This window comes from Marmota marmota, unplaced genomic scaffold (genome assembly GCF_001458135.2).
Source record: "Marmota marmota marmota unplaced genomic scaffold, marMar, whole genome shotgun sequence".
NCBI classification, from domain to species: Eukaryota; Metazoa; Chordata; class Mammalia; order Rodentia; family Sciuridae; genus Marmota; species Marmota marmota.
This window is the reverse complement of record NW_025999905.1, coordinates 1,358,085-1,381,632: the sequence shown is the minus strand read 5'-3', so window position 1 is coordinate 1,381,632 and position 23,548 is coordinate 1,358,085. Positions and strand designations below refer to the sequence as shown.

General features: G+C 38.1%; 1 protein-coding gene across 47 annotated transcripts in view; it reads left to right on the top strand.

The window, feature by feature from the left end:
* The window catches only part of Nrcam (neuronal cell adhesion molecule), a 270,775-nt gene extending 252,852 nt beyond the window's left edge, over window positions 1-17,923 (top strand). For 16 of the 47 annotated variants that reach the window (XM_048799580.1, XM_048799573.1, XM_048799562.1 and 13 more), the window contains 6 exons: window positions 1,188-1,313; window positions 2,491-2,643; window positions 8,364-8,495; window positions 9,385-9,463; window positions 15,025-15,036; window positions 15,579-17,923. In XM_048799580.1, coding sequence (XP_048655537.1) covers window positions 1,188-1,313; window positions 2,491-2,643; window positions 8,364-8,495; window positions 9,385-9,463; window positions 15,025-15,036; window positions 15,579-15,816 — 740 coding nt within the window. In that variant the 3' untranslated portion in view covers window positions 15,817-17,923. The remainder of the gene's footprint in view (window positions 1-1,187; window positions 1,314-2,490; window positions 2,644-8,363; window positions 8,496-9,384; window positions 9,464-15,024; window positions 15,037-15,578) is intronic. The other 31 variants (XM_048799605.1, XM_048799603.1, XM_015498097.2 and 28 more) reach the window with 3 other exon arrangements.
* Window positions 17,924-23,548: the final 5,625 nt, after the last annotated feature.

The window sequence follows — 23,548 nt, the reverse complement described above, 5'->3', positions numbered from 1 at the left end:
GCACAAAAGGAACATGTGTTGTTGAATTCTATTTCAGAGGTCAAGTTTTTTTATTTCACTTCTTTATTGAATTCTATTTCAGAGGTCAAGTTTTTTTTACTTCACTTCTTTAATATACATATGTTTTTGATGCTAAGAAATACTATTTCATTACATTTGTTTCTGCACAAGTGTTTAGCTTCTAAATTGTATAGCAAATTTTAGAATCTTAGAGTCTGAGTAAGCCATTGATGCTTTCATTAGTGGGTAATAAATTAATAGATAACAAACTAATCTTATTTTTAATGACGTAAGTTACTTTTCTGTAAATTTATCATTTTTGGTTTAAGATATTGAGATCGGGCTGATAGAATTGTCAGTCTCAGGATATTCAAATAATATTTTTAATCACTTGAGATGCCTTTACTCAGCAAGCTGATAGTACCATATGCACTGTGTACTTTGGATTTTTAAGGAGATAGTTGTAGTACATTTTTTGAGAAAATGCTATGTAACCAAAGGTTAACAGGTAAGATCATCTTGCCTTCTAAGATATGTCAAGAGAAATAATTCCTACTCCTTTTATTTCTACTTTCTTAACTTCTGATAGAGCACATTTGGCACTTTTTTGCAGCTCTTCTTCCAGCATACTCTAACCATCCAACATTACCTCAAAGCAGGTCCAAAGCCACATTCTAAGGAGCATTCTTAGAATTCTTAGAAAGCCACATTCTAAGGAGCATTCTTAGAACTCCTGCACAAATTCTTTAAAGACCTGCACTGAGTTGACAAATATAATTGAGAAATAGCCTCATAGTATTGGGTTTTGCCTGGAAGTCTCGCATGTACTGTAATGATATATGTTCCTGGGGTTGTTGTGAAATCCATCCACCTGTAAATGAGGACTGTGGTATTTCCTGGTACTGTATCTATGGATTACAGTTTACATTGTTCAGAACCTGTATATTAGAACTTATGAATTTTAATATTACATATCATTATTTCTGATTATTTATTTCTTAATACTTTTAACAAATGAAAAGCTTTTCTGTAATGAAAGTGAGGTATGAGCAAACCCCAAACTTTAAAATTTATTCTTACTTAATCTTATTTGCACAATTTTGGAGCATTTGAACTTGTTTTCAAATTGTGTGTATGGTGCTGCAATATGATTGTTTGTTTGTTTTATTTTTCTATTGTATATTTAGTTCAAGCAGTAAGTCCCAGGATCAGCAATCTTACTGCTGCAGCTGCTGAGACCTGTGCCAATATCAGTTGGGCGTATGAGGGACCAGAGCATGTGAACTTTTATGTTGAATATGGTGTAGCAGGCAGTAAGAAACTATTTCATTACCCTGATTTTAATTTGGGGGACACTTTTCAAGAGATTAAGAACATTTCCAAGGATTTACTGTGGATTGTTTTGAAAAATAACTTGATCCTATAAATCAGTTATCTGAAAAAATTATAGCCGACTGTCAGTCTATATGTTTTATACATAATGAGGAGTGTCTTTTATCATGTTATGAATGACAAAGGGCATGAGCACTATTACATCTGTTGTTTTTCATACCAGTATTTAATATTGGTTCCAAAGTCACACATATAAATAAGAGTAATAACAAATAATTTGTAGGTACAGGTAGGAAAGAAGACATTTTTATTTTTTCAAATTGGATCTTAATGTAGCAGAAATAAAACTGCCTTGAAAGTATTCATTTTACCCAAACTAATCCAACAAAATTTTACAAGAAATTGCAGAAAATTAAAACTTTGTCTTAATATTTGGATATATTCCCAAATTGGCATTCTGTTTCCATCCTGGCCACATCTACTGGGGGATGGCGACTTTCATATTCAGCAGTTTATTAAAGCCCAGTTGATTAAACCCAGTTTATTAAAATGCTTAATTCATTGTGCTCTGCATAATAATAAGCTAGATGGTCAATGAATATTTGGACAAAATTTTGAACTTAGTCCAACTTTCTGTTAAGCTTTTATCATACAAATAAATATTTTAAGAAATAACTATCCTCTCAGAAAAATCAATACTTGGGAAATGTTGAGTCTATAAATTGGACAAATTTGAAGGCATTTAATTTACTGAGAAATTCATCTTGTGAACCTTAAAAATTAATCCCTCCCATAGTTCATTTAACCTATTTAATGTGTAACAGTTCTTTTTATAAACATTTCTAGAGAAGCTCAACAGTTTCATGAGGCAAAAAGCAGATAAGGAATCTCTCTTTGTATTAAAAAGAAGAATTAACACAATGGAAATATATGCAATTAATATGCAAACAAGGTATCCAGGAAATTTTTGAGGATATTTTCATGTAGGTCTTCTATTCATTCATTTAACATGATCAGATTTATAATAATCTAAAATGATAACTCTAAGCATCCTAGATTTTATCTTTAGCATGTAAAGATTTTCCTTTCTTGAAGCATTATATGACTTCTGGACCCTTAAAATGTTCAAATTTGTTGTTTTTTGCAAAATTTCCATAGGCAAAGAAGAATGGAGAAAAGAAATTGTAAATGGTTCTCGGACCTTCTTTGGGTTAAAGGGTCTAATGCCAGGAACAGCATACAAAGTTCGAGTTGTTGCTGTGGGGGACTCTGGTTTTGTGAGTTCAGAGGATGTGTTTGAGACAGGCCCAGGTGAGGCACACACCACAACAGTTCTGGCTCTCGCTCAGAGGTGGAAGCCACCGGCGCTCTAGTTAGAGACCGGAACTGGCGGACCTGTGTTATGGGTAGGGCCACGAATGCCTTTCTGTGGGGCCTGTTGGGTTGAGAGTTTTGGTTCTTAATTGTCTTTGGCTCTTCATATCAAATGAACTACACAATTGAGCAAATTATCCTTCAGCCACATTATTGCCAAAAACCATTTACCAAAAAAAAAAAAGACTTAAATATGATTTTCACTTACATTATTTTGATAATTCAATTTTTATATAATGTACATGTATAAAATTTCCCTCAAAGTTAACCTGAAATTTTTGAAATGCTGTTAAAATTGAAATAATTTGTAAGAGAGTCACAATTCTTATATCAAAAAATGGATCTCAACCCAGCAGAATACTGCAATTTGATTAGATGACTGATATAAATATTATTAAGTTTGTAAGGAACAAGAAATTTTATACTTCATATATTACATTTTTGTCACAACATGTTTGCCTTCCTTATGTTTTAGTTATGTGAACATTATAAAAATACACAAAAAAGTAACATTTATAAAGTAAAAAGAAATGCTCATGTAAAATTCATGAATATTCATATTTGTTTTCAAGATGGAAAGCAATCCTTGCTTACTTAAATTTAAATAAGGGTTGTATGATATGTGTTCATTTTGTGGCTCATACATTCATCTTATGTTCAGTCACTTCACGCATTCTTGAGGAAATATTGCATATCCTTGCAGAACCCATAAACAAAATGGATTTTTTTGTTGTGTACTTAATTAACAAAGCATGATGATTTTTAAAATTATTTCTTGTGATTTAAGAAATATATAACCATATTTGTTACAAAATTAAAAAACCAAAGGATAATATTCAAAAACTTATCAAGTGGTATTTTAAAAACATCCATATGCTAGAATAAATGTTAAATTTTTTCCCTATTATTCTACTCCTTGTATCTTCATATCCATTTATATACATAGTTCCAGAGAACCCCTATATTAAACTTAATAGGGCATAGCTAACCAATCATAGTTCATTTTACAAGGTGTTTGTTTATTATTATTAATAATAAATTTTAATTTGAAAATTTTGGCAGCTCCAGTCTAGATATACAGCTAGAATGGGAATAGTAGTCCCAGCATTTAGTCGGTCCTATTCTATACCAGACAAGTGGTTTTTCCTTCAATCCTTTCAGCAATCCTGTGAGGTGGGCACTATTATTGTCCACTTACGCCTCATGTCAGTACTTAGAGGCGGAGAACCTGCCCGGACCAATAGGTGGAACATGGTAGAGCCAGATTAGAAGCCTGTCCTTTCAGCATCAGAGGAGAGGCCCTCACCAGACCCCACACACGGTCAAAGGCTATAATCCAAGGAAATGGGTCGTCCCAAATGACGGCTTCAGTCAGCCCTTGTTGTACCTGTTCTGCTGTTCTGGACCTAAAGGCTTCGTGTGTTCTTGACTTGCAGATGAGTTAGATTCACCCTCAAAATCAAGTTGTAGCATTTTCTGTTCTTTTATAAGACAAAACCAAAACAAAACAAAACCCAGTGGCAATTGCCAGGAAGCTCAAGATGAGTGATTGTGACAGATGGGCCATTCTTTCATGCCAGTGATGAGAGACAGGACAAGGCCACAGCCAGTTACCGTAACTTTTTCCATCTAGATGTAACTGTTAAATAGAATGAGTATGGAAATCTCTAGTGACCTTAGTTAACCTGTTACTCCTTCTTAAAAAAAATAAATAAATGAACTATTGGTGATTATAATGGTGGGATTTGCTGTTATAGATTCAAACATGCACACAATAAACCAATATAATTTGGTCAGTTTCCTTCACCAGTACCATCCACCGCACACACCTGTTACTCCTAGGAGCAAACACTGTCTGCTTCTGGAATGCCTCTACCTCTCCTCCCAGTTTTTGGTGCTTCCTCCTTAGCCCTGCAGGTTGACACCAGTCCTTGTCTTCTCCTGCTCTTGCTCCTTCCCTGCCCATGCAAGAGGCAATGGTGAAATCATACCTTGGTGTAAAAACATACCTTTTGACTTTTTTTTGCTTTTTTTAAAATTTTCTGCATTCATGAACTGCTTCCTTCTATGAGTTTTGTTAATTTGTGGGAACCTAGATTCAGTTAGTTGTTTCATACATCCTCTTAACGTGACACCATCTCTGCCTTTTACAGATTTTTTGTGTGTGTTGGATTTTTTGCATAAGCTGAGGAATGAACCCAGGGACACTTAACCACTGAGCCACATCTGCAGCCACTTTTTGTATTTTATTTAGAGACAGGGGCTAACTGACTTACTTAGGGCCCCGCTAAGATGCTGAGGCTGGCTTTGAACTCATGATCCTCCTGCTTCAGTTTCTCAAGGTGATTACAGGCATAGGCCACCATGTCTGGCAACAGTCTGGATTTTTAAGGCATTAAAAAAAAAAAAAGAATCAAACAAGACTATAGGCAGCACCTGAGGCTGCGATTCTCTCCTTTGTTACTGGCAGGATGTTTCATTAACACCATCCCACCTGTGTGATCGGGTGTGACCGCTCATTAACACCACCCACTTCTCCTCCCCTTCTCACCTCTGTCCCTCAGTTAAAGTCCCTTCTCTGACATTTCTAAGACTAAAATTTATTCTTACTGTGCCTAACAGCTTTTTTGTCAGCTGCCTCCAACCTTTTGTCAAGATTATTTTTTTCCCTTTCTGTTTATAAAAATCTCTATTGTAAAATGAACAGAACATTTTTAAACATAGTGGATTCTTTCTCAGTAATGTAGAACAAAGTGCCATTTCTGTCACTCTGTCTTCTGAGCTTATTTGGTGACTATTAGTACTCAGGGGCACCTTCCTCAGAGACCTCCTACCACCACGCACAGATTATCCACAGCTCTTCAGTCTGAGAGGGGAGGACAGTTGTTAGAATTAACTTCTAGGCAACAACAACAACAACAATTCCGTTCCTCTACCTCATTTTATTTTTATTATTTATTTCTTTGATACTTAGGATTTGACCCAGGTTCACTTTTGCACTGAGCTACATCCCCAGCCCTTATATTTGAATAGTCTTTATATGTGTAACTTTGTCACTTTATGGATTACTCAGTAATACCTGTATATAATTTTATTGTAAAAACTTTGGAAAATGTGAAAACCCTCTTTTAGTCTGCACCCCATTCCCACTCATTGAAACTCATATTCTAGAAGGAAAAGACCCATAGGCTTCATTTATATGTCTGTTCATAAGTGTGTGTGTGTGTGTGTGTGTGTGTGTGTGTTTATGATCTGCACAATCTTGGTTATGGCCTGAGTTTTTATGTTACAGATAAGATGATTTGGAGTATCCTAAGGAGGTTGGGAGCCTCATCCTGTCATCCTGGGCTTCATATCCCAGGTTCAGATGGGAAGTCAATAGAAGTTATTTCTACTTTCAGAATATCTGTTTTGTGTCAACTTCTGGTGCACTGTGTGTGTGTGTGTGTGTGTGTGTGTATACATGTACCTGTTAGCTTATTGTGCCTGATTAATCTTAAATAATGAGATAGGGATATATTTAATACTTTTTTTTAAAAGAGAGGCAAAAATTCAGAATCAGTGTGGATGTTTGTTTTCCAGTTGTCAAGAAAACACATCCAGTTTTTGCACACTTGTATAGTAGCAAGCTTCTAGCCTGACATTCCATTTTTTAACAGTCACCATCTTTGTAAGACAGATTCTGTGCTAGTATTTGAATATTTTGTTGCTTTTTTCATTATCAATTGCATGTAAATAGATGAAAAGGTCAATGTTGAAATTGTTTAGGACAAGGCAATAAATCATTAAGCATACTAGAACCAGATTCCTAACTTAAGTCAAATGCTCAAGAGACTGTGCTTCTTGGTTTTGTTTTCAGTTTAGAATAAGAAGCACACAAAGACCTTTGGCAAATTTACAGAACTATATTGCAAAGAGAATGTAATGATAAACTTTTCAAACATTTTTTACCTATCCCAGTATTTTATTCTGTGTTCAGATATTTGTAGATTTGATGTCTAGACTGTGCTTAGGAATGCATTGTAGCAGCTGCTAGTGTACTAGCTAGTAGCATCTCACCAGAGCCAGACAAACATGTGTCCATCTCCAGCTCTTGGGCAAGCTCTTTACCTCTTTGGGCATGGTTTATTCCTAATGCTTACCTCAAAGGATTGTTGTAGAGATTAAATGGGGTTATGTCCTCAGCACAGTGCCTAGCATATGGTAAGCCTACAAAAGTGTTAGCTGTCATTATTATTACCATTATCTTCATCCTCACCATCATGACTCAGGGATGTGTGTTGGAGAGGGAAACTGCCCATACTCACTCTTCAATTTTGTTTGCTTATGGTATGGTTCAAAACCCCCTAACTAATGAGGCACGGAAAGCCATTGGCCTTTGATTTTATTCCAGATACCATGTTTCCACTGCTCATTTTATTTCTTGAACATATTTTCAGACATTTTTTACATTACTCTTAACACTTGATTTTTATCATATTATTTTCTCCCTTACTTTCTATGGAGAAAAGGGGGCAATGAGATGCTTTCTTTTCAACACATAGAAGAACCCAGGATACATGTAGCCGTGCTTATTTCTCCAGAGATCATACACATCTAACCCAACTACAAGAAATGTTGACAGAAGAAAATCAATCAAAGTGAAATATAGGCACGTTTATGAAGTCAAAGAAGAAAATGTTTTACCTTGCTTATTTATGGTCAAATGAGAAAAAATCAAGACCTTTAACAAAGGATTCATGAAAATTTATTTAAACAAATCCGCATGGGTGTGTCTGAATAGCCATTGATGCTGCACTTGGTCCCATATAATTAACACTTTTGAATAGCACCAGAAGTGGTCATTTTCCTGTGGTTTTCTTAGAAGTTTTGTTAAGAAATGACTGGTTGAATAAGGGGCCTCACATTTATTTACTCAAACAGAATAGATGAAGAGGTAAAGAAAACATATACATGTGAATGAGTATTTTTTCTTCAAACTGGTCATTTATTCCAGTAACTCCTCTGATCAAAATATATTTTAAAGTCTTTTTGATAGACACTAAGAAATAACAAATATTGATCATCTGAGTAGATTCAATATTATAGAAATTTCCATTTGGAATTGAGGTGTTATATAAAATATGGTTGTGGCAGGCTTCTCACGTGAATCATCTTCTTTTTAGACAGATTGCCAAAGCTCTGAAAAACAGCAGTAACATTGCAATGGCACTTTAGGTTCCAAAAGTGGTTTCCTTTGAAGGAAAAATACTCCACTAGATGTATACATTCTGTTCTGTTTAAAGTTCAGTTTTATATTCCTTTCATTGTATCAATATTATAATTTATCCTATAAACAATAAATTTTTAATTAGCTTGGGAATATGTTTCTATGAGAATATATAGTTTACATAACTGTGAACACAGTGTTTAGCAGGGTTTGATACTATTTAATGTTATTAGCATTCATATTTCTTAAATTATTTAAATGGTGAAGATTTTACAAAGTTAGATAATTATATAATTCCTGATCAATAACTGACAGGTTCCAATTTGGGACCACATGGGAAATGTATAAAAGCTTGTATATTAAGGTGGCTTTTTTTTTATTATAAGAAGCCACCACAGTTCTCTGTCCCTTACCCGATTTCAACCAATACCATTGATTTGTTTTCCAGCGATGGCAAGCCGGCAGGTGGATATCGCGACTCAGGGCTGGTTCATAGGTCTAATGTGTGCTGTTGCGCTCCTTATCTTAATTTTGCTGATTGTTTGCTTCATCAGAAGAAACAAGGGTGGTAAATACCCAGGTAAGAAAAAAAAATACTGAAATTACTTTATAATTATTCATTAAAGTAAAAAGAATTGTGTAGATTGCAATAATATATTTCCCTAGATCCAGAAATTTGGATTTTTCTGTTCAATTTTTTTAAATCCCTTTTTATAAAATGACATCCTAACTACTGTCAAAGGCATAGGGCATTTGGAAGAGCAAATCAGTCTGTTCTCTGATAATGTAAGTTTACTCTCTTAGGCTCCACAAAAGTTCCCAATACTGAAGCAGCACCTAAAAACCAAGTGGTGGGGTGGAGGATCAGTGTGTGAAGCTTTCCAAAGGAAGTAATGCATGGACCCAGTTTTGATGTGATATGTGACATTGCTTTCCCTATTAGGCTGATAGTTCACTCAATTTAGTAGGTCCATCAAATTTATATATTTTTTAAAATATTTACTTTTTAATTATACTTGGACACAATACCTTTATTTTACTTATTTATTTTATGTGGTGCTGAGGATGGAACCCAGGGCCTCACATATGCTAGGCGAGCGCTCTACTGCTGAACCACAACCCCAGATCAAATTTATATTTTCTTTACATGACCATTTACCTTCTGGTTATAAGAAAAAAAAATTTACAAAAACAATTTGTTACCATAAATATAGATAATAAACAGATGGGTGAACTGGGGGAAAAAATCTTGGAAACTTACTAAAGTCACCTTATGTGTTAACAAATGTTCATTTTATTAGGTTCCCACAGCAATGACAAACGTATCAATTACATGCACAACTACATAATATTTCTGTTTATATGGTTGTATAACATCTATTTGTGGAGAGAATTATTTTCCTCTGCTGTGTAACTTTGATAAGGAAGTACAAGTTCAATGGATAAAGATGCTATTTCTAAATTTTCAGTTAAAGAAAAAGAAGATGCTCATGCAGATCCTGAAATTCAGCCGATGAAGGAAGACGATGGAACTTTTGGAGAATACAGGTGGGCCTCTGCTTCTTGTTGCTCTTTGTCTTCTTGGCCCTGCCCCTCTGCAAACACTCTCCCAAGGCAGGATTCAACCAGCAACGTGCTCTCCCTGGCTGTTCACATGGCCTCAGTTTAGAAATGCTTCCATGCCTAAATGTTTACATGTTCCTCAAGATTAAAGCATTCTCATTTTTTATTAAAATATAAATTTCCATTTTAGTGATAGGTTTGGAGGCAGAGTAGGTTTGGAGATAGAGTATGTTCCAGAGGCCCATGTTGTGTTGGTCTATCTAGCAAAGCCAGCAAGTTATAGGGAGAATTAGAATATGAAAGACCCTACTTCCTACAGGATCTGCATTGTAAAGAAATGTGCTTTTATAAAACCATTGTAAACAAAACTCTTTAATTTCAGATACGAAGCTCTACTTAAGCAATACTTATACCTCTGTTGTTCATCGAAAGATGAGTATCTCATTTTATAAGCAGTTAATTATTAAGCAGTATCACAGCCATTTGGTCCATGTGTTAACTCACAGAACTTTGAAGATACATTCTTGACTTAATCATTAAGAAGAAATATTAATAAAACCTATTTGCTGATTTTTTAAACATCTCTTTAAACAAGAAATATTCTTGCCTAGGCACTATAGGTCTTTTCAGAAAGAAAGAAGTTTTTATTCTAGACATGATTAAAAACAGTAACAAAATATTTATTTAAGTATTCTAAAAGATCATCACTCTGGTGTCCCAAAAGGGTATTTCTATAAATCTTTGCACTGAGCTCAAATTGAGGCTTGCTTTTTTCCCCCCTAGAAGAAAAAGACTTTTGGGTGAAATAAAACATTTCACTATTGTAGTTTCCAGGTGACATTTGTATCTAAGTTATTTGTGTTAAGAATGCCCCATTTCTGGAGCTCATTTTTGGTATTTCCGTGTCAGTGTCATGAGGGTAAAATAATGCCAACAGTGAGAAATATAGAGCTGATTGAGAAAAGCCGTATATTTCCAACAGAATGGGTTTTGTGCAGGTTTCCGTGTAGACACGAGGGTTTTGCCTTGAAGAGCATCCACATTCTGATCTTCTCTTCAACGGACACAACTACAGTTTCTTTAATTTCCCAGAAATTCTGTATCTTGGGGTATGGAAAAATGTGTAGTGAGGCTTGTCTTGATGTTAGATGTTGGCTCTGAGGCTGAAAGCATAGGAAAACCTCCTGCAGTACCCCCACCCTCTACACCCAAGGTTTTTATAGCATATGAGAGCAGCCTACAAATTCTCATAGTCCAGGGGAGCTGCGTCTTACACTTAAAAGCTGTGTCTTCACTGATTTAACTCACTCTTCTACACATTTATCCTGTAAGCAGGTGAGCAGGTAATCACTAAAATAGCTTGTTTTTAGAATTCTCATGGTTATAATTCTGTATAGGATATCCACACTGCTCCTTTGTTGGTTGTTAAGAAGCGACATCTTTAATATAGCCTGGAAAACTTATTATATATTTGCATGAGTTGAAAATAAACCATAAGCACTTCATGTATTTTCCACATGGTGATGGATTCCTGTTTTCCATTATCATGCTTAAATGAATATGGCAATGTACTGCTCACTTCATGGATCTCAAATATCATTTGCTATGATGGTGATCTAAAGCCATGACCTGAAAAAAAAATGTGACTTTCCTGGAGTAACGATGCAAACTACACTATTATGACTTGATTAAAATTGAGGTTGAGTTTTGTGAACCAGCTTGGAACCAAGAGACTGTTAATTTTACTGTCAACTCAACCATCACCTGTGATTCCTTTATATGGTACTCAGTTTGACAAGGTCTCGTTTTTTTTTTTTTTCATCTATAAAGGGAAATAGTTGTTCAAGTATTAGAAGGTCGTCAAAGCTTTCTTTGCTGGTTCTATGATTTCTGTACTGTGAGCTATATACCAACTACTTTGAATATGATTTTGTCTCTAGAGCAGTACATAGCAAGTATTTAGATTATTGGCCTCATAATCACTATTTAATTTACATTTGTTTGATCATCTTCCTTTGTCTTGGTGTGAATTCATGTGTGCTATGTTCATGAAGCATTTTCAAATGACTGTCTTTAACTTTTGCCATGATTTCTCAAGATGAAAAGACTTTTTATTTGGGCCTATTGAATACAAACCCAATTGGAGTGAAGACAAAAACTCTGATGACACATATAATGACATTGATGGCAGAGGGGCCAAAGGAAATAAAGTTCTGATGGGTGTCTCCAACTTGAAACACAACTTAGTCATGTGATTTTTTTTAATGAATCTTAAAGTTCATAAGGACAACACCACATGCAAAACTACTTCCCCAAATTCCTGAATACCCTGTGTTACAGAGTGGCTTTGTCCTGTGATTTTCAGACACTACCTCAGAATTTTTTCCTTTTGGTTTCATTTCTGTTTAAAGAAATCAAATGATCTTTATTTTCTTAGATGCACAATTAATGAAAACAGTTCCAACTACTGTTTATTACAGAAGTTTTTTTTTTTTGTAGTAATACATTTTAGTGTCACTTTTTCCCCCTAAATCACCGGGGTCCTTTCTCTGCTTTGCACCTTCTGAAAGTTTTGAGCTCTTTATCACTTGCTAATTCTCATTCTCCTTCATTCCCAAACTGAAATTTAATGCTGATCATACTGACACACACAAAATTAGGATGATTGCCTAAATGTGAATTTATTCCATGTGCAATTTGCTTATTCTCCAGTCTGAGGATGAAACTGTTTCTATATGGTGGGCTCTGAGCCACAGGACATTTCATAGTGCAAAGAGGGATGGAACTTTAATTGTGGCCAAATTTGATTTTTTTTTCATATGCTATAACCCCATGCACTCACTCCAATACCCACCCCTAAGCAGTTATCCTCATGTGGAAGCCTGCAGCTTTGTTTGTTTGTTTCTTTAATTATACAGACAGTAGGATCTGCATCCTTACTAGCATATAGAAAAGTCAGAGAAACAATTCAACCAACTGTGTAAGTATTTTCTTATTCTTTAGATCCATTCTTTCTGAAACAAGAATGAACACAGCACGTAAACCATGTATCTATGGTACTTGAACTCATAACTTACTGCATAAATGGAGACTCTTGCCATAGGAATCTTGCCACTCATGTGAATGTGATCATGTTGCAAGAATGCTAACCCACACTCACAAAGCCTGACCAAAGCCAAGCTGTGTCACTTTTGTTACATACTTCAGATTTATTCTTCTTACAAATGTGAACTGATGTGTGAGCAAAATAAGTAATGACAGGCTTTTAGAGAGTGGGTTGGAAAGAGTTTCTTGGTCATGGATGTCAATGAAACCATGATAGGATAGTGACTACAGGACAATGAGACATAATTATCAGATTTATTTGCTATTGCTGAATTTTACTCAGTAGGCATTTAATAAGGGCACATGACTAAAGCATGTTCCACTCAAAAAAAACATTGAACTCCTTAAAATTTATCCTAAACATAAAATACAGGAAAATATATTTTCATGTTTTATCTGCCATCATAAAATTAAAGAAGGAATGAAATTTTTTAATGTTAGAATTCTGAAAAATTTCTGAAATGCCCACCATCTCTTTATTGTTACTTTTTCATGAATTCATCCTATCAATGTTTAGTGAGTGCCTACAAGTAAATATTTTTGACTTTGCAGGCCATGTGGTCTGTGTTGCAGCTCTGCTGTTCTGTGTAGCACAGATTAACCATAGATTAATACATAGTAAATGGGCATGTACCAAATTAGCTGTAGTTTACAAATGCCTAATCTCTAGGGGGTATATTTCCAATACTTGATAACAGAGTAATGCTTTCAAAATGTAGATCACATTTTGTCACTTAGCCATTGAAAACTCTCCAGTGGCTTCCCATCTTACTCAGTGTTACAGGGAGAATCTTCAGTGTCCCATGGGTCACTGATATAGCCCAGTCTCTTCCTCATTCCTATTAATCTCTGCTTCTCACTTGCTCCTCCAGTTCCAGCCACATCTCCTTGCTATTGCCAAGCTCGCCCCTACCTCAGGACACTTACACTGTCTTGTGACTTTTGCCAGAATCGCTTTCCTTCCAGCTGTCCACTTGGCCAACATAGTTCTTAAGCTTTATCCAGTGCTACTTCTTAGAAGTCCTTCCCTGGACATCCTAATCAAATATATTTTCTGTAGTACTAATTTTCTATAGTACTAATTGCCTTCCAACATCACTAATTTTCTTGTTATATTGATAGTTAATTGTACTATACCCTAAGAGAAGTCAATTTTGTGAGGTCAGCGTTTCAGTCTGTCTTCTTTGCTCCTTTATCCCCAGTGCCAAGATGCTCAGTAAACATTTATTGGATGAAAGGGTGAGTGCATTGATGGCTGGATATGTCATAGACAAAAATTTCCTGTAGTATCCTTGGGAAGCTCGTTCTACAAAGCAGAATAAGGCTAATAGTTGGAATCCAAGTGACGAAATTCTGCTCATTATTGAACTTTTCAGCAGAACTGACTTTTTCATCAAGTCATGTTCAGTATTTCACAGAAACGATTCCTGCAAAGCCTACAGATTAATGAGTAAATCCCAAAGATGTAGTCTAAGCTATTTTCATAACAAATTAGAAGCTGAATTTTATGCCCTCCAAAATGCCCCCAAAGACAGGCAGCTCAAGGTTCCGTGACTCCACCCCAGTTGTTTATCAGTGGTGGTGATAATATAGATTTTCAACAAGAACTTGTGTGTTGTTAAATAGGTAATTTTCATTAGCAAAAGCCAGTGTCATGTGGCAAGCATTACTTCCCAGTCTTGAGATACTATTATTGAAGAAAAAAATGAAACCACTAGCAGAAGTTATTGACAAAGAAGACAGAATATTGGTGCATCTTAAAATTTGTTAGATAAACTACTACAGCTAAGCAACCTCTTTGTTACATTAAGACTTTTAATTCTTTACTAATATTGTGTGTTTCCTATTTTGACTTGCATTTAGTTCTTTGAAAGAAAACAAAATATTGGATTATGTCATTGCCCTTTTTTCCACTATTTTTTTTGCCCAAATATTACCTATTAAGATATTTCTTAATATCTAATAGGCCAATGTGCATACCTAGTTACGTGAACAGTCATGTAATTAGGTGGACATCCTTAAATACCTCTTCTAATTCCTAGAAATTGTGCTTAGGTGTTCAACAGAGAAATAAGAAAAATAACAATTACTATAGAGTCCTATAAAGCTTTATTAAAGTGTGTCCCTCAGCTTCCCATCCAATGTAGACAAGCTGGATGATACACATGGCACAAGAGAGGGGTTTAAGATGAGTGCAGGAAGTCTTTGATTTTTTGTGTTGGAAGCACTCATGCTCTTTAGAATATTGGCATGCCATTCATAGTACAAATTATGGAGAGCTTTTAAGTTAAAGTGTGTCTGTTTCCAAATTAATAAGTTTTTACCCATGACTAACAGTTTTATAGGAAAAAAATACTGTATACTATCAGTATAAGGATTTTGCTTTTCTTCTTAGGCTATTTTCATTTGTTTCTTCTGCATCCTTTTAATGGAATTTGTAGGTCTCTTGAAAGGTAAGGTTGAAGTTTACAAGTCTGGCCAATAACAAAATTATTCGAAATGCAGGATTTTGCTTCTCCTTCTGGCTCAGAAAAAAAAATCCATGTTTCACATTTAATCAAAATCATGCTCCATTCATGTCCAAGGAATCAGTGATGTTATGCAGTTTAACATACTAATAACTTCTCTACCTCCTATAAGTTTCTCTTCTCACTTTGAATTCAAAATAGTGGTCTCCATTTTTTCTCTATTCTTCCTTTTTTAATGCTTGTGATTATTTCTGGATTGCTTTCAAATCAGGGGTCAGCCTCTCTCATTGAAATTAACATGCACAATTGGAGGCCATCCATTCTACTGAAGACTTCATAATTCAACCATTTCTGCACCGCTCTTCATTCCAGCTCCATACTAGTCACTGGAGTCAGCCTGACAATTAGATTTGGCTACCGAAGCTCAGGACTCCAAGTGCTTTTCCATAATTTGCATGCGTGATCTTTAAAGAAAAAGATGTTACCTGACTGCCAGTCATGACAACAGTGCTTCCTCTTTATTCCAGTGACGCAGAAGACCACAAGCCTTTGAAAAAAGGAAGTCGAACACCTTCAGACAGGACTGTGAAAAAAGAAGACAGCGATGATAGCTTGGTTGACTATGGAGAGGGGGTGAATGGCCAATTCAACGAGGATGGCTCCTTTATTGGACAATACAGTGGTAAGAAAGAGAAAGAACCGGCAGAGGGAAACGAGAGCTCAGAGGCACCTTCTCCTGTCAATGCCATGAATTCCTTTGTTTAATTTTTAAGCTCTTTGCCAATGTCCGATTTCTCTAGAATGTTTATCTTAAGCACTTGTTTGTCAGCCTTCTCATACTATGAACATATGGGTAGAAAGTGTTTTCTGCTGTATGTTAATATTATGAGGAAAGTTAGAGCAAGAACACAACTCAGTCAAATGATATGTCAATGTGAACTGCAGTGCAAAGTGCATACTTTTTCATTCAAAGTGGGTTGTCTCGATTTCCTCAGAACTGATCAAAATGATGCAACATCGTCAACAAATCATGCTATTCCCTCTTCAAGATACAGTTCAATAGGATGCATGATAAATGTTACACATTTAAAGAACATACCTAAGTTAAATATGTTATTAAAACATGGTTTGATACTTTGTTTATACTATCCTCAGCTGAACCCCTAAATATGAATTCCGTTTTCATTGTCAAGAGTGTTACTGTAGTATTCTCTAGAACTTCAATGTCTTTGTGGACATTGTTGTGAAATTGGTGATCCTATGTCTAGCTGTTGTTAGTCTTTTGGGGAGACTGGTAGGAACAGTATGTACAGTATATACTTGCTAAATAAGTTAATTATGACAGTTGCATTTGCTGATGCTACTGAGACTCTGTTACCTGCTCTTTGCTCCTGTTACTTCATAGGCTTCTTAATCTTCCAGGTATTACAGCAGCACAGTGTTCTACTTTGTACATTATCTGTGTTTGGTTGTTTTTAGGCATAAACAGTGTGTATTGCAATGCATTTGGACATTTGTGCCATACTGAAAGAATTGAAACAAATCACTGTAATTAAATTTCAAAAAATTTTCCAGAAAACACAGGGCAAGATACATGCAGTGCCTTCAGACAATAAGCATTCCATAATATACTGCATTCTGTATCAGCCGGTACAGTGGACTCCATCTTAGATTACTGTCATTGTCAAAAAGTAACTTTTGAAAAGCAGAGATAATGAAAACTGCAATGCTGAAAACAAAAAAAGAAATGGAAAATTAAAGTAAGAAGACAGTTTATTTTAAGGCACATTTCCCCATAAATTACAAAGAAAAATTTTATTATCAACTAGACAACATGATAGTTTGGTTTCCATTCCAACAGGTCACATTCAGTAAGAATGTCAACATGGTATAAAATTAATAGAAAAATAAACAAGTTATTGCAAAACTAAAAGCATACATGCCAACATAATTCATATTTGTAAGACTTTACCTATATGAGCTTTTGAAACTCTCTGCAGCATTAAGCAATGTATATGCAAATCACAATGGACACACTTCAGAATCTAAGAAATTGACAAGTGCTTAAAAGGCCAACAGTCTAAGGGATTACATCTGCAGTTTAAGAAATAAATATATATATATTCTATCTTATTCATAAACAATATCTATCAAATGGTTTACCTCTAAATATGAAAATCTATAACAACCTATGGTTGAAGGAATGCTCAGTTTCATTTGCCAATAAATTGGTTTCTCATAACTTGCATCAAGTTTAATTTTAAGTAAAGCTTTTTATATGTAGATATTTTGTTGAATTTGTAAATATACTTAAAGTGTAGATGCTATATGCTTATAGGTGTTACATACAAATAAACAAATAAACAATGTTTATGTTGCACTGTGTAAGAAGTAAGCTAATTCATGCAGTGCGTGGGATTGGAAAGCATCTAAGTACCTTTTGTATTTTTTCTCCCTTTTTGCTGTGACATGGAAATAGTGAACTTTTCCACAGCAGGTTTCTAGCTGAAATCTTCTTTGCCTATGGAGCACAGTAGGTTTAATACCTGGCATGTTTGGTAAATGCAGGTAAAGCATAGTTTGAAGTAATCCCAGGTTAAGGTGGCCCTTAATGCTTTCATTTCTCCATATCCACTTTTGAAAGATCAACCTATCCATTGAAAGACAAAAATAAAAATAAAATGGACTTGCCTTGGCATCAGAGAGCACAAAGATAAAAGTTACTTTATTTTGTCAATGTTTCAGGAGAACAATAAAAGTACAGTTTTTTACCCTTCCATAATGGTACATGCTAAATTTATCTGTGCATGGAGTCACTTCTGTAATAATGCAACAGATTTTGTATTAAAAATTAAATGTGGTTTTAAAAGTCCCTCTCTCTTTTGTAATTTATCATGTGGAGTGGAGTGTGGATATCTAAGTAATGGTATATGTAACAATATAGGCAAATGTGGAAAAAAAAAGCAACTGTTAAACCCTCTTGATCTCTTTGTGATTTTTAACTTTTTCAAACATATTTCCTAGTGGGGTTTTTACATTTCTGTTGTTGTCACTTGTTTTGTTTGTGCTGGGGACTGATCTCGGGGCCTCACATATGCTAGGCAAGTGCTCTACCACTCAGCTACAGCCCCAGCCCTCCAATGTTTTAAAGTAGGCAAATTTTTGATTTTTTACTTTAAAAGGCTGTCATATGCAGAGAAAATTAAACATAAATCTAAACACAATATAAAAAAGATAATAGGGCACATCAAAAATATTTTAATGAAAAGCAAGAATAGATATTACCAACATGTTGAGGGTAGGTCCAAAAAGAACAGGCACTGCCTCCTATCTCAAAGTCTGATTCCCCAGTGCCTGCTGTCAGTTATGACTCTGTCTTTTGCCTGCATGGACCTCTGCCTCCTCAGGCATAGGCAACTTGGATTTCTTAAGTGGCCTGCCTGATGAGACAGTTTGGACATTTAAAAGTACTCCATATCGTCCACTCCCCTCTCTCCATCTCATTTTTTTAGTTGTCTCAAAACCATCTAGCTCTGCATATAGCCCAAGATTGATTTGTTCCCATGTTTTACCACCTGCCCCTTATTCACAGGTCCCTTGTCCCAGCATTGCACCCACAAGACCCACTGGCTCAGAACTCCCGTCTCTATGCAGTTATTTGAATTACATGTTGTATAAGTGAACTATAAGATGCTGTGTAGTGCTCAGTATTTTTCCCATGGAGGGAATGTCTGTTGCTCATTTAAGAACAACCATCAGACTCTTCTTTTCCCTCCATCTCTGGGCCAAATTCACTGACCACAGCCCCAGTTTACATCAGTCATTGCTCTGCTTAGCAACAGGGTCTGGCAAAATGTGAGCCTGACCAGAAAAATAATTAGTCCATTGCTGGCATAAACTGTCTTATTCAGATGGGTTTAAATGGCCCTAGTTTAGTTTTAATGACTAATTTGAGAAATGGCTTGTGAAGGCAAGGAACTGAGAATTCTCACCCCAGCCTAGTCGAATCTCTTCCAGCGCATGAGCTTTTTTCTACAGATGACCACCAGAGGGCCCACATGCTTTATTTAGCACGCACCCACGCAAACATGCATAGGCAGAAAAAGCCACCTCTGGAAACTGAGCAAACTACTTGGATAATCATACTGTGATATGATGTGCAGAAAATGATCACCTGCTGTAACATGGGAAATGGATTTGCAACTTTCTATAACAAGTACACAGCTTCCAGGATGGCACGGTGACTTTACTGTGGGTGAAGGGGAGAAGCCATCTCTTGAGTCCCAAGGAAGCATCCTCATCACTGATGCAAGTTGGTAGGGATGAGGGGGGAGCACATCCTTAAGATGCTGAGCATGTTACTTTGTCTGCAAAAAATGGCCTGAGGGGCTGGAGCTGGGGCTCAGTGGTAGAGTGCTTGCCTGGCATGGGTGAGGCACTGGGTTCAATCCTCACCACCACAAAAAATAAAATAAAGGTATAATGTCCATCTACAACTAAAATATACATAAAACATCCTGGTTTGATGTTTTGTGATTGTAGAGTGTATGTACACACGAGGACAGTTTAAGCACAGACAGCTCTTGCTTTTTACTTTTAAAAAAGGAAAGGAGTGGGAGAGAATTCTACTAGAGTATTTATATCCAATAAATAGTTGTTAGGGGGAGGTGGAAAGATCTCTGGACTGGAAAGAGATGAAGACTCATACTCTAACTCCATTGTTAATTAGCTATGTCACCATGTGTACACAAACCCCCAATCTCTCACCTCTCCACACCTTTTCCTTAGCTAGAAAATGATGGATAGCATGATTTCTAAGACACTTTTCTGCTTAAATCCTATGGTTCCTAGTAACTTAAAAAGAAAAAAAATCAGAGCATCCTCAAAAGCCAAGTATTTTACTAAGTGGAAGAAGGAGATACAACGAGCAAAATCAGATGCGATTCCTGCTCTAATGGAGCATGGAGTCCAGGGTAGGGCACAGATACAATCAAATGACCAACTAGAGAGATATGTAATTCCACACTGAGGTAAGAGCTAGGAAGGGAAGGCACACAATGAACTATGAGAAGAAATGGTGGCAGAGATCAGCCTGGATGAGGTAGTCAGGAAGGCTACCCTCAGGAAGTGTGAACTGAGAGATGAAGGACAGGAAGAACCAGGGAGGAGCAGGTGGGTAAAGCAGATGCCTGCATGGCCAGCATGCCTGCAGCAGCTGCAAAGGTCAGGCCATCCTGGGCCTGAGGACCACATGATGAGAACATGTATTTATTCAAGGAGCAGTGGGAAGTAACAGAGAGGGTTAAGTCAGGGTTATATGATCAGCAGGTTTGTGCCGAGGGAATGGAATTATGGCACCTTGGGTGGGAAATGCCCTGGATCCGGGTCATAGCACTGGACATAGAAGTGAATGGATGGATTCAGGGAGTTCCGGGGGGGGAAGGCAAGCATCAAGGATAGCTTTGTGTGTGTGTGTGTGTGTGTGTTTGTGTGTGTGTGTAGGGGGGGCGGGGGTTATGGTAGTATCAGGGATCTAACCTAGGGCCTCATGCATGTTAGGCAAGCACTTTACCACTGAGCTATGTCCAGAGCCTCTCAGGGTGGCTCTTAAATTTCTGACTTGCCTAGGAACAAGAGGTTCACTTAGATGGAACATCAGAAAATAACCAGGTTTGGAGGTAAGTTACGTATAAGAGCAGGTAAGGAATGTGAAAAATCTCTAAGACATCCAAGAGGAATAGCCAGTAGGAATTGGATATATGGGTTTAAAGTTCAAAATAAATTCCTAAGATGATGAGCTAAGCCATGAGCCCCAGATATGATTGCCAAGAAAGAATACAAGTAAAAGAGCTAAGGACCAAGCCTTAATAGAAAACTCCAAATGTACCATTCAGCAAGGGGAGGATGGGCCCCCACAGGAGACTGGGCAACAGCATTCAATATCTGGAGCTTCTCGTTGGGATACATAAGGCAATGTGTTGTCTTAGAAGCTAGCAGAAGAGACTTTTTGCAAGAATGAGAGCAGTTTAGTATCATATAACACTGAGAAATTGTGCAAAATGAGGATGGGGAATATTTATAGGATTTGAATACATAGAGGTCATCTGAGACCTTAGTCAAAGCTGTTGGGTGGAGTGTGGCAGCAGTTGGAATGTGATGAAGAGAGTTTAAAAGGTGAGGAGATCCAGACCTGGACAACCCACCCATCCTTAGTTTGGTTCCTTGACATCTCTACCACTATAATAATATAATCTAAGCATCTTGCTTTCTGCCCATGACCTCTGCAACATTATTTACTCTCCTTTCTCCCAAGCCTTCAGCTTGTTCCTTTATTTTGGTTATCTCCCCAGCAGATGTTATAGTCCATATTTTTGAATGATGGACTTTGCTCTAACATCCTTTTCCACTTTGTCTTATCTGAATACCTGTATCATGTAGCTCAGGATCAAGTCTCCAGCCTGCCCCTAAGAACTGGGGGATATAATGGAGATTAGTTCCACTGTAACTTCATCAACATCTTCAAATGGCTCAATCCTCAACACTGCTAAGAGACCTGCTAGTTTTCTCAGGTAAACTTACACTCAATGACTTCTTCCATCTCCTTGACCATTACCACCTGCCCCCTTTCCAACATATTCTCACAAATCACTTTCTACAAAATGACCTAGCATCATAATTTACTGAAGAGAAAGAAAGAAAAGAAGCATAGATGGGAATTTCCTCCTCTCTGCTGCCCTGCCTCTGTCTTGCATTAAAGTAGAGGAGCTGTCCTTCCTCCTGTGTAAGGCCAAGCTTTCTGCCAGGGTCAGGAAGCCTTCTCCTCCTTAGTGGATTCTCATCCATAAGTTATCCCTGCTACTTCTCTACTGGATGTCTATCTCCATTCCCTGGCCTGCTTCCTTGCTTGAGCCTCTGGTGGCACTTGTTGCTCCCTGCATCCTTGGGCTTTGACTGTGGGCCCCTCACTTGGGCCGCTTCATTGCTCCCCTTGGCTTCCCTGCACCTCAGAATCCTAGTGCCACCCAAATTCCCTGGCCCCGCCCTTCTCTGCTCTTTCCTGGCATGGGCCCTCTTCTAGGTTCCTAGTCTGGGCTCCTTGCTGGGGTTCTGGCCCTCACCCCACCCACACCCATCCTCCGGCCCTTTACACTGTACCCTCCTTCGGCCCTCCTGTCCTTCCTGTCCCTGCTGGGCCCTTTTTCCTGATTCTTTTCCAGGATGCTCACCTGGGCCTGGGGACTGGACCTGGCCTCTTGGATCTGTGGGCTTCTTTTGGAAAATCATAGCCCTACCCCTTGCCTGGGCCCTTTGTCCTCCCTCAATCTGGGCCCTGCTTCTCAACCCTGACACCCAGCAGTGGACCTGGACCTTGAGACTTCCTTCCCCTGCACTACCCACTCCCCTTTCTCCTCTCCCTCCCCTCCTCAGCCCCCCTGTTCAGGCAGCCCACCCTGGCCCTCCCATTTGGCTCTCCATTCCTGGGCTTGGCTTCTTCTTTGAGCCCCCAGCCTCACTTCTCAAGGACCCTGTCCCTGTCCCTTGATTTCAGGCCCCTTTTTCCAGCCCCCTCCTGTGCCTCCCCTCTGTTCCCCTTGTTCTGTGGCGGCATGGCACTGCCTGGACCCTCCCTTCCCCCCGCTTCTCCAATGGGTCCTGGGTCACCACCGACCCCCCTCCACTTCCAGACCCAAGGTATCCTCTCATAGTGCCTTCCTTTGGCCCTCTTTTGGTCCCGGGCCCTCTCTGAGGATCTTCTCACCTGGGGCCCCAGACTTGTCAGTTTTCATGCACCCCGGCCCAGTCCCTGGCACCTTGCTCTCCATTCCTGGGCCTGGCTCCTTGCTGGAGCCCCTGGCTGCCCTTCTTGAGGACCCCGTCCCTGTCCCTTGATGTCAGGCCCCTTTTTCCAGGCCCCTTCTGTGCCTCCCATCTGTTCCCCTTGTGCTGTGATATCCTAGCACTGCCGGGACCCTCCAGTCCCCCTGCTTCTCTGTAGCTCTGGGCTCCTCGAATAGGTCCTGACTTCCCACAGACACCCCGCCACCTAGCAGGCCAGGTATCCCCTCACAGCGCCCTCTTTTGGCCCTCCTTTGGTCCAGGTCCATCTCTGAGGTTCTACTCACCTGGAGCAGAGGAGTGGAATTGACTGGCCTCTGTGCCCTGAATACTTCCTATGGGAAACACAGCCCTGCCCCTGGCCTGGGTCCCCTTCCCCTTGGAAACTTGACACCTGGCAGTGGAGGTGGGACTCTGGATAACCTATCCCTGAGCAATCCCCTCCCTTCCCTTCAGTGCCTTCTTGCCTTGCATTCTGCCCCTACCCCAATCCAGCCCTCCCTAAGCCTCACCTTTTGTGCTCCAGTTCCTTGGCTTGTCTGCTCCCACAAACCCCTGACCTCAATCCTCCTGTTACGTGTGTGTCAGGGGAGAGCTCCCCACTGCAACCAGAGTAGACAGGACTCCTCTCTCCAGGAGGGAGACCCCTCTAACCTAGTTG